The 16,584-nt window shown below is 30.6% G+C and overlaps 1 protein-coding gene across 1 annotated transcript; it reads left to right on the top strand.

Annotated features, from left to right (window-relative positions):
* The first annotated feature begins 3,150 nt into the window (after positions 1 to 3,150).
* Positions 3,151 to 4,053, top strand: LOC115723830 (uncharacterized). Its single transcript, XM_061106190.1, has one exon. It carries the CDS (start codon positions 3,151 to 3,153, stop codon positions 4,051 to 4,053), a length of 903 nt encoding a protein of 300 aa, XP_060962173.1.
* Positions 4,054 to 16,584: the final 12,531 nt, after the last annotated feature.

Raw genomic sequence — 16,584 nt, 5'->3', positions numbered from 1 at the left:
CTACTCAACATATCGAGACTGATGTGGCATAGGTTGGCTGTCATGAAGGAGTCTACATCCACGAGCATGGATGGGTTCAGTGCCTGAATTTGGTCCCACATCTCAAGGGGGGACACCTCCCCCTAAGAGCTTACTTCGAAGAGTTTATTGTGCGAATTGGGATTGCTCGTTTCAACTAATACCACTAGCTTATAAGCATTTAGCTAAATGGTACATTTTCTAAAAGATTCAAAGTTCGAGGTACCTTCTCTAGAGGAGATTTATGTTCGTCTACGGTGTGAAGCCTCCACTGATGAGAACCAACTTCAAGAAATTGGGATTTTACAAACTCGAGAGGTATTCTGGTGCTCATTTCCCCACCAGCTACCCCAAACGTTCCCCCGACCTTGGGCAGTATTGGTTCTTATCCACTGGTTTTCCAGTGAAGAAGGTGCCTACTCTCCAGCTCAACTTCTAGATCCCAGGTAAATGCTCTTACATTTGTAGTTTGGATATTTTTCTTTCAAAATTTCCTCTATCTTGGTTCAAATGTTGATTAGACTTCCATATTTCCTTGTTTATTTTGACAGATCATGTACCTCAGAGTGCTAAAACTGAGGAACTGGCCAAAAAGGTAGTCCATTATAAGGTCCTCACTGAAGCCAAGTTAAAAGTTGACGGCTTGGTCACCACACAGCTGCTCTGCAAGCACAGACTCATTGCAAACTTCTAAACCATTAACAATGTCAAGAATAGGGGCAAAGTCAGGCTTCAAAAGAGGCCAAGGAATTGATAGCCCATGACCTGGAAAAAATTATTACGGAAGCCACTAAGGAGGACAAGATTTGGGAAGCTAGTTGTATGCTCCATGTGTGTAATTAATTTTAAAAAAATAATTTAAACTTTTTAATTTAGTTTTGATTAATTTTGTTTATCATTAATTGATTTTTTACTTAATAATCTCTAAAAATAAATATTTTTACTTTTTTAATTTTAAATTACACATGTGGCACTGACGTGATAATGATATAAATATCCACGTTATTATTATGTTTACCACGTGTGACAAAACTATACAGAAGGACCACATTACAAAATTTTGAATAGTTAAGGGACTATTTTTAACGGGCTGAAAAATTCAAGGGCACAATCATGTATAGGTCATTGTTCGGAGGACAAAAATCTTAAATAGCCTATTTTTCTATCTAAATAGAATTTTTCATCAGAAATAATATTTTTTTTTTAGTTTACTTAATTAGTTTTAAAATTTTAATTTATTTTTTAATATTTTTTAATCATTTAAAATGATTTTTTAAGATCTAAATTAATTTGTTAAGATTACTAAAAAACTGTTATATTTTTTTCATTTTTATTTGGACGGAGTACAATTTGATAGTTGTCAAAGTTTAGAGGTAAAAGTTATTAATTTATAAAGACATGTCAGTATTTAAACGGAATAATGGCACAAAATCTTACATAAAGACTAAAATTCTATAAATATAAAAGTTTAGGAAGAATTTTTAACAAGCCGTATATTTTAGAGGCAGAATCAATATTGTCAAAAGTTAAAATAGTGCGGGTTAAATTAGATGAACACCCCATAATTATTTTATGATGAAGTTTTCATAATTTTTAAATGGTGTATTTAAAATAATTATTTACAGGAAGCGGGGAGATACTAGAAGTGTAAAATATATTTGAACAAATTTTAAAAAAATTATTCTTTAAAAATCAGTGAAATCAGAATTATGATTATGTTGTTGAACAGATGATAAACAAAATAATTAAATTAAATTAATATATGGTTAAAGAAAATTAAACTTATTTTTGTTTTAAAGATAAAAATTACAAAAATATCACTCATATTTATATAAGTATATGTATACACATAATTTTTTTAGCAATTTAGCCGATAATGATTTAAAATAAACATATTAATTATATGAACCATAAAATAATTTATGCAGTCAAAAATTCTCTTAATAATTTTACAAATTAAAAAATTTAATATATAAAATGGTTGACATTCACGAAACTTTTAAATCAATGAAAATTTTATAAAAAATGCAAAAATATGTAAATTACTCAAAATTAAATTTATCAATCATCTCCATATGAAAAAATTACAATTAATTGGATAAGGTTAAATTTATAAACTACTCATATAAAAAATAAATAATATTAATTTTGGAACAAACTATGTAAAAGATCAATCATCTATATATAATTTAGAAACATAATCCCTACAATATTCTGTAAACCATAAGATATAATACATTGAAAGATTTGTTTAAACTTTCTTATTTATATTGTAGATTTTTTATTTTTTTTTTACAAGTAAATAACTTTATTTCAAATAAAGGAAGCCATTTCCCTTAAACAGCCCTCAGACTGTACCTTAGCACAACGAGTCTAACTGGCCAACGCATCTGTAAAACAGTTAAGAAAACAAGAAATTAACTTTCCTATTTATATTGTTGATTGATGATTGGTAATTGTTGATTGATTATTATTAATTGTATGTATACAGAGAGATCATATTGTATTTACAACTTCACTTCAGCACGCACCATCTCCAATTAGTAGTGGATGATCAACAGAAAGGTCAATATGAAATTAAAAGTATTTGAGAGATATGCTCATGCTAACTAAAATGCAACATTCGTTGGAGGTAGGAGCCGACAACATATTAATTAGTTATATATTTATGAAAAAGTAGTATACACATTAGGTATTTATGTACTATCTTATATTCCAATTACAGTAGTGGATTTTTCCTAGATTAAATAGTGAGTAGTGGAACAGAAGCATAATAATTATTTATAAATTTTGGAATAATATAAAACTGTAATAATATGTTTTTTTTTTTAGATCGTATTGTATTAAATTATAATAAATAATAATAAAAATAATAAATATTATATTATTATAGAGCATGGTAGTAGCTTCATCCCAAATTCTAATGTGTTAGTATTAATCTTCTTTGGTGTCTTTATTTTTCTGTATTATTTTTACTGTTTTGTGCTTTTTCATCCCAAATTCTAATGTGATTTTTGTATTAATCTTCTTTGTTAATTTAATTTTAGTCTTGTCTCATGACATGGTTTTGAGAGTTTTTTAATTTTTTTGTTTTCTTCTCTAGTATAATTTTGTCTGGCTCTGGTGTGGAATATGGCAAGTTCAAGTGGGGTAACTAGTGGGGTCAATGAGGATGTCTACAGTTTTCAGTTAGAAGAAGAGGACTTGGAGGCGGTTCCAGTAGGAAATGAAGGAGAGGAAGAGGGCATTGATGATCGATGGTGTCTCGTAGGAAGGTTTTTATCAAATCGTATGATTGATTTTGATAAGATGCAGAACATTTTGGCTTCGTTATGGCAACCGGGGATGGGAATGTTTGTTAAAAAACTTGATGACAATCGGTTTTTATTCCAATTCTATCATGAAGTTGATATATTAAGAGTCATTAACGGCAGTCCGTGGACGTTTGACAGAATGCAATTGATCATCCAACGATTGCCTGTAGGGGGGGATCCGCATTTGATACAACTTAATCACCTTGACATGTGGATCCAAATCCATGATGTTAAGCCGGGATGTATGACAGAAGGGACTGTGAAAGGGGTGGCCAACACGCTAGGAAAGTTCATAGAATCGGATCCAAAGAATTTTATAGGTGTGTGGAGGGATTATCTCAGAGTGCGGGTTACTTTGGATATTAGGAAAGCTCTACGAAGGCGTATAAAGTTAACTCGGGATGATGGTAGCTGGTTTTGGGTACATTTCAAATACGAAAGAGTTCCCACTTTTTGTTTCATTTGCGGGTTAATTGGGCACTCGGATCGATTTTGCAGTAGGTTGTTTCAGCAGCCTATAGATCAAATTGTTAAGCCTTATGGAGATTTCATGAAAGCTTTGCCACAAAAAACTCACAAGAACATCGGGGCGAGAAGGTTGCGTAACAATGGGTGGAAGTCGGAGGTGCACACCAGATTTAGAAAGAAATCATACAACTCACTCAGCCGAAAATCATGCCTATGCAAATCTGTTACATCAAGGAGAAAATCATGGAGTTGATAGTGCTATGAGGGAGAATGATCAAGAGGAGAGTAATGATGGTATTGAAGAAGGAGAAGTCAAGGGAGCAAATAAAGGAAAGAATAAGGAGCAGGAGAATTTAAATAAGGGAAGTGCTGAGTTGGTTGTTTATGACAGTAAAAAAAGGAAAGTTGGAGAAGGAATACTTGGTGGGCAGTTGGGACAGGCCCAAGAAAGTATTGGACTCCCAAAAAATGGTTATGGGGCGGGCCTTGGTGTTGGGGCTCGCCTACCATTATGAAACTACTCTGCTGGAACTGTCGTGGGCTGGGGCCCCCACGTAATATTCAACTCCTTAAGTCATTGGTTGATCAGAGAAGGCTCAAAGTTTTGTTTTTATGTGAGACGCTAAGTAATAAAGAAAAGATAGTTGCTTTGAGCAGAAAGTTAGAGTTTGAGGGATGCTTTGTAGTCGATTCTCAGGGGAGGAGTGGTGGCTTAGCACTTTTATGGAAAAATGAAGAGGAAGTGGTTATTGACTCTTTTTCTTTGAACCACATTGATTGTTTTGTTCTTATTGAGGGGCAAAGAAAGTTTCGGTTCACTGGTTTTTATGGAGAACCAAACCAGAGACTTAGGGAGAATACCTGGGAGTTGTTACGAGTTCTTCATGAACGGTTTCAAGAGCCGTGGTGCATTATGTTGGAAGTTATTTTACCAGGATCTTAGATTTACTCACAAGTATGTTGATTTAACAACCTAAATATGAACTTCTAAAACGATAAGAAATTAAACACATAAGAGTATCAGAAATCTTACAGTGATTGCAGCGGAATATATGTCTCCTCCCACTCAGATCTCTAACCCTTGATTCCTTTCTGTAGCAGAGTATAATCAAGATCTGAGCCCGATAGTCCTTCTTTGTTGTTTCTGAATTCTACACAGCCTTCCTCACTATGATTGAGGTATTACTTGATGTGTGTGGGCACTACTCTAGCACTTATACTTTTCGAAACAGTGAAGAAAGAGAGAGAGAGAAGGTGGGGGCTCAGAGAGAATTTTCTGAGAGAAAATTCTTTCAGAATAATGTTGTGAAAAGGTTGTACAGTTGTGTTCAACTCTGAAGCCTTTGCCTTCTATTTATAGAAGACCACCCAGGGCTATGATTGACATTTGGAATTGAAAAAATCAAAGAGAAAACGAAGCTAAGTGGCCGGCCTAGGCATTGTGGAAACAAGGCTTGCCACTTTTCCAACTTTCCTTTTCCTACATTGATAGTTTCCTGTTTTGTCAAAAACTGTCAATTCCTTTATTCAACCACATAAATGTCAAATCTAATTATTTAATAATTAAAATTAATTATCAAATAATATATTGTCATTTATTTTTTTAATAATGAAACTAATTAAAGTTTCCTAATTAATAAATATGCCCTTCAAAATCTCTATTTATTGTTTTGCCCTTAATAAGTGATAAATTCTCAAATAGACAAGTCTATCTTGAGAATTTTTAATTGATTAATTAAAATCAATTAAATGAGTCTTACAAGTAATATCATCTCAACTAGTGAGGGGACCATGGGTCTATATATCCGAGCTTCCAATAAGCAGATCTAGAATTTACCACTTAAATTCACTAACTTATTAATTCTTCGCTGAATCCACACATAGAACTCAGAATTGCACTCTCAGTATATAGAATGCTCTATATGTTCCACCATATAGACACATTATTAGTTATCCATTGTTATAATCCTAATGTGATCAATGATCCTCTATATGGATGATTTACACTGTAAAGGGACTAAATTACTGTAACACCCTACAATGTACTTTATCCTTAAAACACTTAACCCTGTATAAATGATATTTCAACTAAGTGAAATTAGTAGTCAATCATTTATCTCGTTTGGTTAAGCTCGAAGGAAATCACCCTTTGCTTACTATTCGCCAGATAGAAGCTATAGATTCCATATTTATGTTAGCGCTCCCACTCAATCGCACTACCGTGTTCCCAAAATGTATGTATTGCCCAGACTAAAGATTAGGCTTAACTAACAAATCAAAGAACACGAATAATACTCTTGAAATTGAGCCTAACCATATCAGGATTTCGATCATGTGATCTAGGATCAACTTATGATATTGAATTGAATAGATATTTACGGTAAGTTTCAAAATCTAATTCAAAGTTCAATATCGGTCCATTCCAATGCATACTCCATGCATCCAACCTGAGCTTTACTTTAACCTATGTTCCGGAAAGAACATAACATTTCTCCAAATGTAAGTAAACTCTGTTGTAGATTGTCATATCAGTGAAACCCAGTGTTCTGATAAATCTAGGAATACTTTATTCACATAGTCATGTTTATTTTCCACTGTGTTGACAACACAATAAACATGATCAAGTATGTGAAAGGGGTTTGGATGAATTTATAAATCAAATAGACAAGCAATTGATAAGTGAACCAAAACATACACAAGTGAATGAAAAATTACTTCTATTACTTTATTGATATTGAATAATCTAGATTACATTGAAACAGAGTTTTATTTAGGGCATAAAACCCAACACATTATGGGTGACTTCAATAACATTCTGCACCATAATGAAAAGAGAGGAGGTAAACCTTACCCGAGATGGCTAATTGAGGGTTTCCAGGAGGTTGTGCAGCATTGTGGTCTGTGTGACTTAGAGTTACAAGGTCATAGCTTCACTTGGGAGAAGAGCAGAGACACTCCGGCTTGGATTGAAGCTAAGTTAGATCGAATAATGGTTAACTTTAATTTGTTAACTCGTTATCCCGATGCTAAAGTTTTTAATTTGGATGTGTCACCTTCTGACCATAATCCTTTGTTGTTGGATATTATGCTAAAGTTTTCAAGATTGCGAGACTGTTATTAGGCAGAGTTGGAGCCATTCAGGAGGGGGTCAATTGCTCTAGAAAATTCATCATTGTGGCAAGGAATTGCAAGCCTAGGGAGAGTCGGTTGCTGGGAATTTTTCTTCACGTATCAAGCAGCGTAATAGGAAGCTCAAGTACCTTAAAGGAAGACGTGATATTGAAGGGAAAGAGCAATATGCGGCGGCCAAACAACAGCTGTTTGAGGTGCTAAACCAGCGTGAAATTTTTTGGCGACAACGGTCCAAACAACTGTGGTTAAAAAATGGTGATAAAAATAGTAAGTTCTTGTTGGAAATTATTTTACCATGATCTTAGATCTACTCACAAGTATATTAACATCCTAAATAAGAACTTTCTAAAACGATAAATTAAACACATATAAAGTTTAGGAAACCTTACATTGGGTGCATCGGAATAATATGACTCCTTCCGTTCAGATATCTAGCCCTTGATTCCTTTCTGTAGCAGAGCATTATCAATATCTGAACCTGGATCTCTTTCTCTGAATCTTTGATGCTGAAACTCCTTTGCTGATGATCTTTCTTCACGATCTTCCTCACTATGATTGAGGTATCACTTGATGTGTGTGGGCACTACTCTAATCACTAAGGATTTCGAAATTCAAAGGAAGAAGAAAGAAGAAGTGGCAGCTAAAGATAGGGAGAGAGAAGGCTCAGTTTTTCTGATTCAGAAAGTGTCAGAAGAAAAGTCTATTTTTCCTGAAGCCTTCACTATCTATTTATAGCATTCCACTAGGGTTAGATTTGAATTATATGGCATTAAAATAATGAAAAAATCAACTTAAAAACCTACAATAGGTGGCCGGCCAAGCATTAGTGGATTGGGCCTTGGGTTTTGCAATTTTGCAATTTTAACACCTTTTGTATCTGATTTTCTCAAAAATGTCAATTTCCTAATTCAACCATTTAAATGCCAATTCTAACTATTTAATAACTATAAATAATTATTAAATAATATTGTCATTTATCATATTTATTAATTGAACCATACAAAGTATCATAATTAACAAATATGCCCCTATAAACTCTTTCTTTACAATTTCGCCCTTACTTAGTGAAAATTTCACAAATAGACATAGTCTAATTTGAGAATTATAATTGATTAATCGAAACCAATTACATGAGTCTTACAAGCAATATTATCTCAACTAGTGGGGGGACCATGGGTCTATATAACCGAGCTTCCAATAAGTAGATCAAGAATTTAGCACTAAAATTCACTAACTTATTAATTCTTCGTTGAATCCACGCATAGAACTTAGAATTGCACTCTCAGTATATAGAATGCTCTATATGTTCCACCATATAGACACATCATTAGTTATCCATTGTTATAATCCTAATGTGATCAATTATCCTCTATATGAATGATCTACACAGTAAAGGGATTAAATTACCGTAACACCCTACTATGTATTTTATCCTTAAAACACTTGACCCCGTATAAATGATATTTCAGCTTATGTGAAATGAGATCTCCACCATTTATTTTCGTTTGGTCAAGCTCGAAGGTGATCATCCTTTGCTTACTATTCGCCAGATAGAAGCTATAGATTCCATGTTTATGCTAGCGCTCCCACTCAATTGCACTACCGTGTTCCCAAAAAGTACGTTTCACCCTGACCTAAAAGTAGGTTTAACTAACAATTCAAGGAACACGAATAGCCTTTCAAGATTGAGCCTAATCATAACAGGATTAAGATCATTTGATCTAGGATCAACTAGGCGATATTGACTTGAATAGATTTTACGGTAAGTTTAATTAAATCTAAGTCAAAGTTCAATATTGGTCCCTTCCGATGCATACTCCATGCATCCAACCTGAGCTTTACTTTAACCAATGCTCTGGAAAGAACATAGCACTTCTCCAAATGCAAGTAAACTGTGTTGTAGATTATCATATCAGTAAAACCCTATGTCTGATAAATCTAGGAAAACTTTATTCACATAGTCATGTGCACTTTCCAATGTGTTGACGGCACAATAAACAAGATCAAGTATGTGAAAAGGGTTTCAGATAAATTTATACATTATGTACATATAATCATGAAATAAATCATGTGAACCATGCAACATTAAATGTTATTTCTGATCTATATTAATAAGTAATTCTGATTATATTGAAATGAGTTTTATTTAGGGCATAAAACCCAACAAACTCCCACTTGCACTAATATAAAACAAAAAGTGCGTTTCAAATAATCTCAACACCTTGATATACAAATCAAGTGTAGTAGTAGTAAACTCCTCGTAATAGGATCTGAAAGGTTGAATTAACCACAACCTTTTTCTCCACCATTACTCTTCCTTAATCACAAAATCATTGATAATGTGAAATTCCTCTCTATATGTCTACTCTCTTGGGATACTGGATTCTATATCTTTGGCAACTATACTTTTGGTTAATCAGGAAATTAACACTAGTAGTTTAAGGCAATTTGGAATGATGCCAAAAATGTATAGAACTTTCCTTAGACTGAATAAGTACCTTTCCTGCAGCTTTAACATTCAGTCTCTCTTTGGTAGACCTAGAGACTTCAGATAGGTTTTTACACTTCTCCAAAATCACTATTCCACCCCCAGAGTAATCACCATCTTATCAGAAAGATTTTCTAGCACAAAGGCAAATTTCGAAATCTGATATGGTGTAGTCTAAGAGTTTTAAACACACCCTTATAGACTAACATATAGTTCCTCTTCTTAATCTTAAAATTTACTTGATTGTCTTCCAATGTTCTTCTCCTGGATTAATCTGATACCTACTCATTACTCCCACTCGACAGCAGGTGTCTGGTCTAAGGCATACAAAAGCATATCTAAGACCTCTCACTGTTGATATAAGAAATTCTTTCATGGCTTTATCTTTTCTGGAATAGTTGAGACTTTTCCTTAGATAAAATCTATGCCTAAGAAGTTGTGAAGCTTCTATAGATTGCCATTAGAAAGAAAATGCTTCAGCATCTTACTAAAGTAAGTTGCTTGCATTAGAGTAAGTAATTACCAGGTATACCACAAGCCATAGGTTTAGATAAACTCAAACCTATAATACTAGGAACAGGAAGTTTTGTTAAGTCCATTGAATGGACTTATAAACGAAAAATTTCCTTTTATGTCCTTGTAATAGAAAACTTTAGGTTACTCCATGTGAATGGATTAAACCATAGTTCTATTGGCTTTCTTCTTAGTTTCTTATCTTGACAATCCATTACTTGTTTAAACTCACAATGGATTTTAATCACTAGTGTCTCCCAAGTCATAAGAAGGTGAGTTCCTAGAAACTCTCCCACTACGACGAGGTACCGTGAATTATGTCGAAGAAAACTAAATGGTATTAACCTCTTTGGTTGTGACAAGACAACAGAGGCAGTGGGATCATCATATATTATATAAGATGATAGAACACTTTTGGAATCAAGAATTAAATATCTCCTTTATTTGCTACTTGTTTTTCAGACTTAGTCATTTTCTTAGAAAAGTAGTATTTGTTTGAACAAACACTTTCTTATCTATTGACAATGAGATGGTCCACCCCTAATCACTTAGAATAGCTAAGAAACCATGGTTAACAGTTCTAGCTTTTCTTAAGATTTTGATTAGGTCATCCATGAATCTAGTAATGATTTACATTAAGTATACAACCATTACATCATTCTGAAATTGTATTACCATAGAAGGATTTAGGCAACGACTAGTAACTAATCATCAACATGCAACTCGAAATTTCTGGGGAGGTAAGTTTGGATATAATTCAAAAATCAATTTAATGATCTTTGAACTGCATATCTACTAACTATTTCTCCACCCCTATCAGTTCGCAAGATCTTTAACCACTTACCTTAATGGGTTTAACCATTGCTAGAAATTAATGAAATTTTTCAAACATTTCAAATTTCTTGCTAAAAGGTATAATCTAGAGTTATCGTTGGAAGAATACAACGAAAAACTCATATCCACCCCTGAATGTACATCCATCTACGAATGAGATGAACTACTTTCAGTGGATATAGGCATATTAACTCTTTGCAGAGATTGATCTTGTCAAATCCACTATGAACAAGATACAAATGCCATAGATTAAAAAAAAGTGGTAGTGTCTTTTGATGACATAGGTTTAGTTACATCAAAGAGTTTTTAGAATACTGCAAGTGGATCCTGGTCACAGAATACCTAACTCATATTCCATATAGTTTTAATCCATTAATAGAAGATGGATGTTGAACACTTGAGAAAGTGTAACTGTATTGTATTATGGAATTAGAAATATAAGAAAATTTCTGTTTGGAATCTAAAATTAAAGTCAAAGACTTAAATTTATACCAAATATAATGAGTAATTCTATCTTGGACCACCACTACTAATACAAACTCTAAGTCAGATTTGCCCATACAAGTAGGAGATTTCTAAGATTGAGGATTTATATCAATTGGGAATAGAATTTCAGGATTATAATCATATGCGTCATTTAAAATGACATGAAATGATTTATAGACCATTCATCCAATGATATGTGTTTAAAGCTAATTCGAAATGAATAAGCTAAGAGGAATTAGGATAATTTCGTTTAAAATAAGAATCCAACGATGCTTCGATTAGCGAAAGTCGAAGTAATCTTATTTATACAATCTTCTTGTTTCATATCGTAAAAATACTAGTCTAAGGTGTCATCAATTGATGAACAGCTAGATGTCGCATATACAATATTTATCTTTCGAGATCTAACACTATTATGTATGTCTAATGGTGAAAATCCATTAGGGATTTATCTCATTAGAAAAACAAACATGTTAGACCAACAATGAAGATTCGAAATTAAACTACAACTTAATAACAGAAAATAACACGGTTCAATATAAATTCATACACAATTCAGAAATTATAAGCATATAGCAAGTAGGAATGACAAGTGAAAATACTAAAACATACAATCCTAAATAATTTCCAAGGTTTTTTAACAAACTGATACAGTGTCCCGTTTAGGCGAGAGTCAAAGCATCATCCATTGAATAGAGTTGTCAGCTCATCTAAAATGATAACCATTCTAGCAACCTTTTATTCGATCAAGATTGGAATTCAGCGTTGTCCCGTTTAGGCGAGAGTCAAGGCAATTCTATCTTATGAGCTTCCATCATTGTTTCATAATTTGCAAGTCAAGTATGGTCGCCACCATTAGGGTGATCCATACCATACAAAACACTTACAAACTACTTATCATGCGAGGTTAAACGGTGTGAAATTGCTAATGAACGTTCCTCCATTAGGGAGGATTACTCACTAAAACAAACGCGGTGTAAAACCCACAATGGAGATCGAATATCTTAATAATTATCAAGCTCATTATTTAAAGTGAGTGGTATTTTCTTTGATTCTCTTTATTTAATTTATTTATTTTAAATATATATTTATTTAAAATTTCTAATTTAGAATGAAAAAATTCTAATTATAAATTTTAATTTAATATTTATAAATTTTACTTAGATGGATATAAAAATAACATGAATTATTTCCATCTTAGTAATAATTTCCAATAAATATTTAGAAAAATATTCAATTTAAGTTGTTACAAAATTAATTTAAATTAATTTACAACTCAAATTTAATTTTCTATAAATATATATTGCATTTCGAAAAATTAAAGTATATAAGAATACTATTTTCGAAAAAATGCATATTAAAATAAAAAATAAATCCTGGAAAAATTATTCTAATTTAATGTTGGCCCAAAATTAATTAATAAAATTAATTTACAACAAAAAATATAATTTTCCTATTTAATTAAATATATAAGAAAAATTTAAATATTTAAGTATGATGATGAAAATCAACTTAAATATTAATTTTCTATTTAATTAAATACACTAGAAAAATACTTCAAGCAAAAATATCATCTATCTAGATTTTCCTTTGACTAATTAATTCAATTTCTAATAATATACTTTAATTCAATTTATTTTAAATTAATCAATTAATGAAAAAATCATTGATTTAAGTTGGTCCAAAATTAAAATAAATAATTTACAACTTTAATCTATTTTTCAATTAAAATTCGAAATTTCAGCATTTAAGAAATGCAATTTCGAAATTTGATTAATATAATAAAGAAAAAAATATATTTTGAAAATTATTTAAATTTAGTTGAAAAAATAAATTTCAACTAAAAATAATTTTCTATTTAATTAAATGTCATGAAAAAGAAATATTTAAGTATGATGATAAAAATCAACTTAGATATTCAATTTTCAAATTAATTAAATGTATTAAATTCAAGAAATAAATAATTAAGTGTAGAGAAGGCTTAATTATTAATCTCTAGTTTAATACTAGGAAAAATATACTTAAAATAAATTGTACCAAAATTAATTAATAAATAATTAATTTCACAATGTATAATATTTTCCTATTTAATATTAGAAATAATAAGTAGTCTAGAAATAACTATCTAGAAAATATCTTATTTGACTAAGTATCTTTTCCACAAAATTTGAAAAAATATCTAATTTAAGTTGTATTAGAAAAAATCTAGAACTTAAATATTTTTCAAATTTAAATTTAATTAAATATCAAAAATTAAGTTGTAACCACTTAATTTGAAAATATTCCATTTTAAGTTAATATTCGAAAAGATATTAACTTAAAAAATATCTAAAGAATCTTAATAACCAATGCCTAAAATTCCTCAACTTAATTTTGAAATTTGAAATTCAAAAGATATTCAGATTTAAGTTGGTTAGTTGAAGATAACTAAATATCAACTTAAATAAGAATATTTAATGAAAAATTTAAATTAAGTTCCAAAAAGAATCTAGATGGTTATAATTCTATATTTAATTAAATACAAGAAAATACATATAGTTTAGCTTAGAATAAAAAATTCTTTAAACTATAATTTTCTTAAATTAATTTCAAAATAAATGAAATTAATTATGTTGCTAATCAATTTTATTAGGTTAAACTAGTTTAATTAACCTAGTACAGTTGTTCAAATCAGGCAAATGGGCCCTCACAATTGGGGTGGTTCATGTGAGGGGGTGCTGGGTTCAGTATGTCGTACCCACTTCTATGGCTCCCAACTCTCACACAAGGCCCAAATGAGAAGAATTTAACCTTAATAAGAACAACTGTTATTAATTGAATAAGCCCAATAACTAAATGGGCCTAAATAAATTCTATCAAGAACTATGATAATTTATTTTAGCAACAACAACCTATATGTATCTATAATCAAATTAAACACATAGGCTCACAAAGGCACACTTTGGATGGGTCCTATCATGTTGCTAGGTCATACACAGATGAAAGAAGATTGTAAATATACCTGTTACAAATTATTATCTTGACCAAGGGAGCCATCAGATCATTAGATCTGGCAAAAAGTAACCATGGCTATTTGCAATCAAGTAATAATAGGTTTTGAAAACTTACACATAAGCTAAAACACATACTCCTGCAACAAGGTTAGCTGGATAGTTGGATGTAGGATTTATTTAATTTTAAATTAAATATTTAATTTCGAAAATAATTAATTAAATAATAATAAAAAAAAATTCGAAAAAATTTAAAAAAAATTTGAAAAATTCGAAATTTTTAAAAAATTTAAATTTAAAATTAAACCTACAATTTTTGAAAAATTAGGTTTCAACCAACCTAAATATCATTTCAAAAATTTGCTAACTACTTTTAAATTTTAAATGTTATTTTATAAATAAAAATTAAATAAAAAATTAGAAAAGATAAATAAATATCTTTTTCAAATTTTAAATGTAATTTAATTAAATAAAATAACAAAATTTTAAAAAAAAATTAGCAAAATATCTTATATCATTTAAAAATTACATGATTATAAATATCTTATTTTTAAATTTAAAATAAGATAAGATATAATCAAATTTTAAAATAAGATAGATTTTTAAGCAAGAAGATAGATACTAATTCTATTCAAATTCAAATTACACTAATATCTTGAATTAAATTTAAAAAATATTAAATTAATTCAAAATGATAATTAGAATTGAATTAGGAATAGTAATAGTATAAATACAAAACTATACCAAAAATCGGAAGTTAATTCCATGAAAAAGCATGAAAAATCGAAGAAAAACGAAAAAATTGTGAACTGTACGGACAGATTTGTGATCGCAGGAAAATATCAGCATAGTCCCGATTTTTTCAAATCTTCAAAAATTCATAACTAATTCAAATAAAATTGAAATTAAGTTCTGTAAAAGGCTAACTTGCTTAATTTTTTCCATACTATCCAATAAAAATAATTCCAGAAACAAAATCGCAATTATTTTTCACGAAAATTTACAAACATCAATCAATCATCAAATAACACTCAATACAACACGATACCATCCAAAGAACATACAAACAATCGTTTTAAAGTCCAAATTTCTTGCAAGTAAATCAATTACCATGGCTCTGAGGCCAGTTGTTCGAAATTATTTTACCAGGATCTTAGATCTACTCACAAGTATGTTTATTAACATCCTAAATAAGAACTTTCTAAAACGATAAATTAAACACATATAAAGTTTAGGAAACCTTACATTGGGTGCAGCGGAATAATATGACTTCTTCCGTTCAGATATCTAGCCCTTGATTCCTTTCTGTAGCAGAGCATTATCAATATCTGAACCTGGATCTCTTTCTCTGAATCTTTGATGTTGAAACTCCTTTGCTGATGATCTTTCTTCACGATCTTCCTCACTATGATTGAGGTATCACTTGATGTGTGTGGGCACTACTCTAATCACTAAGGATTTCGAAATTCAAAGGAAGAAGAAAGAAGAAGTGGCAGCTAAAGATAGGGAGAGAGAAGGCTCAGTTTTTCTGATTCAGAAAGTGTCAGAAGAAAAGTCTATTTTTCCTGAAGCCTTCACTATCTATTTATAGCATTCCACTAGGGTTAGATTTGAATTATATGGCATTAAAATAATGAAAAAATCAACTTAAAAACCTACAATAGGTGGCCGGCCAAGCATTAGTGGATTGGGCCTTGGGTTTTGCAATTTTGCAATTTTAATACCTTTTGTATCTGATTTTCTCAAAAATGCCAATTTCCTAATTCAACCATTTAAATGCCAATTCTAACTATTTAATAACTATAAATAATTATTAAATAATATTGTCATTTATCATATTTATAAATTGAACCATACAAAGTATCATAATTAACAAATATGCCCCTATAAACTCTTTCTTTACAATTTCGCCCTTACTTAGTGAAAATTTCACAAATAGACATAGTCTAATTTGAGAATTATAATTGATTAATCAAAACCAATTACATGAGTCTTACAAGCAATATTATCTCAACTAGTGGGGGGACCATGGGTCTATATAACCGAGCTTCCAATAAGTAGATCAAGAATTTAGCACTAAAATTCACTAACTTATTAATTCTTCGTTGAATCCACGCATAGAACTTAGAATTGCACTCTCAGTATATAGAATGCTCTATATGTTCCACCATATAGACACATCATTAGTTATCCATTGTTATTGTAAAGCACGCTTAGTTTAATTTGGAAATTAGCAGTTAATTATGATTAATTATGAAAATTATTTATAGTTATTTAAATAATTTATTATACTGTTATTTATTGAATTCAGTAATGCATTTTATGTTATTCTGTAGTTTTC

Source organism: Cannabis sativa, chromosome X, assembly GCF_029168945.1.
Source record: "Cannabis sativa cultivar Pink pepper isolate KNU-18-1 chromosome X, ASM2916894v1, whole genome shotgun sequence".
Taxonomy (NCBI): domain Eukaryota; kingdom Viridiplantae; phylum Streptophyta; class Magnoliopsida; order Rosales; family Cannabaceae; genus Cannabis; species Cannabis sativa.
Note: the sequence above shows the minus strand (reverse complement) of the source record. Positions and strands in the feature narration are given on the sequence as shown.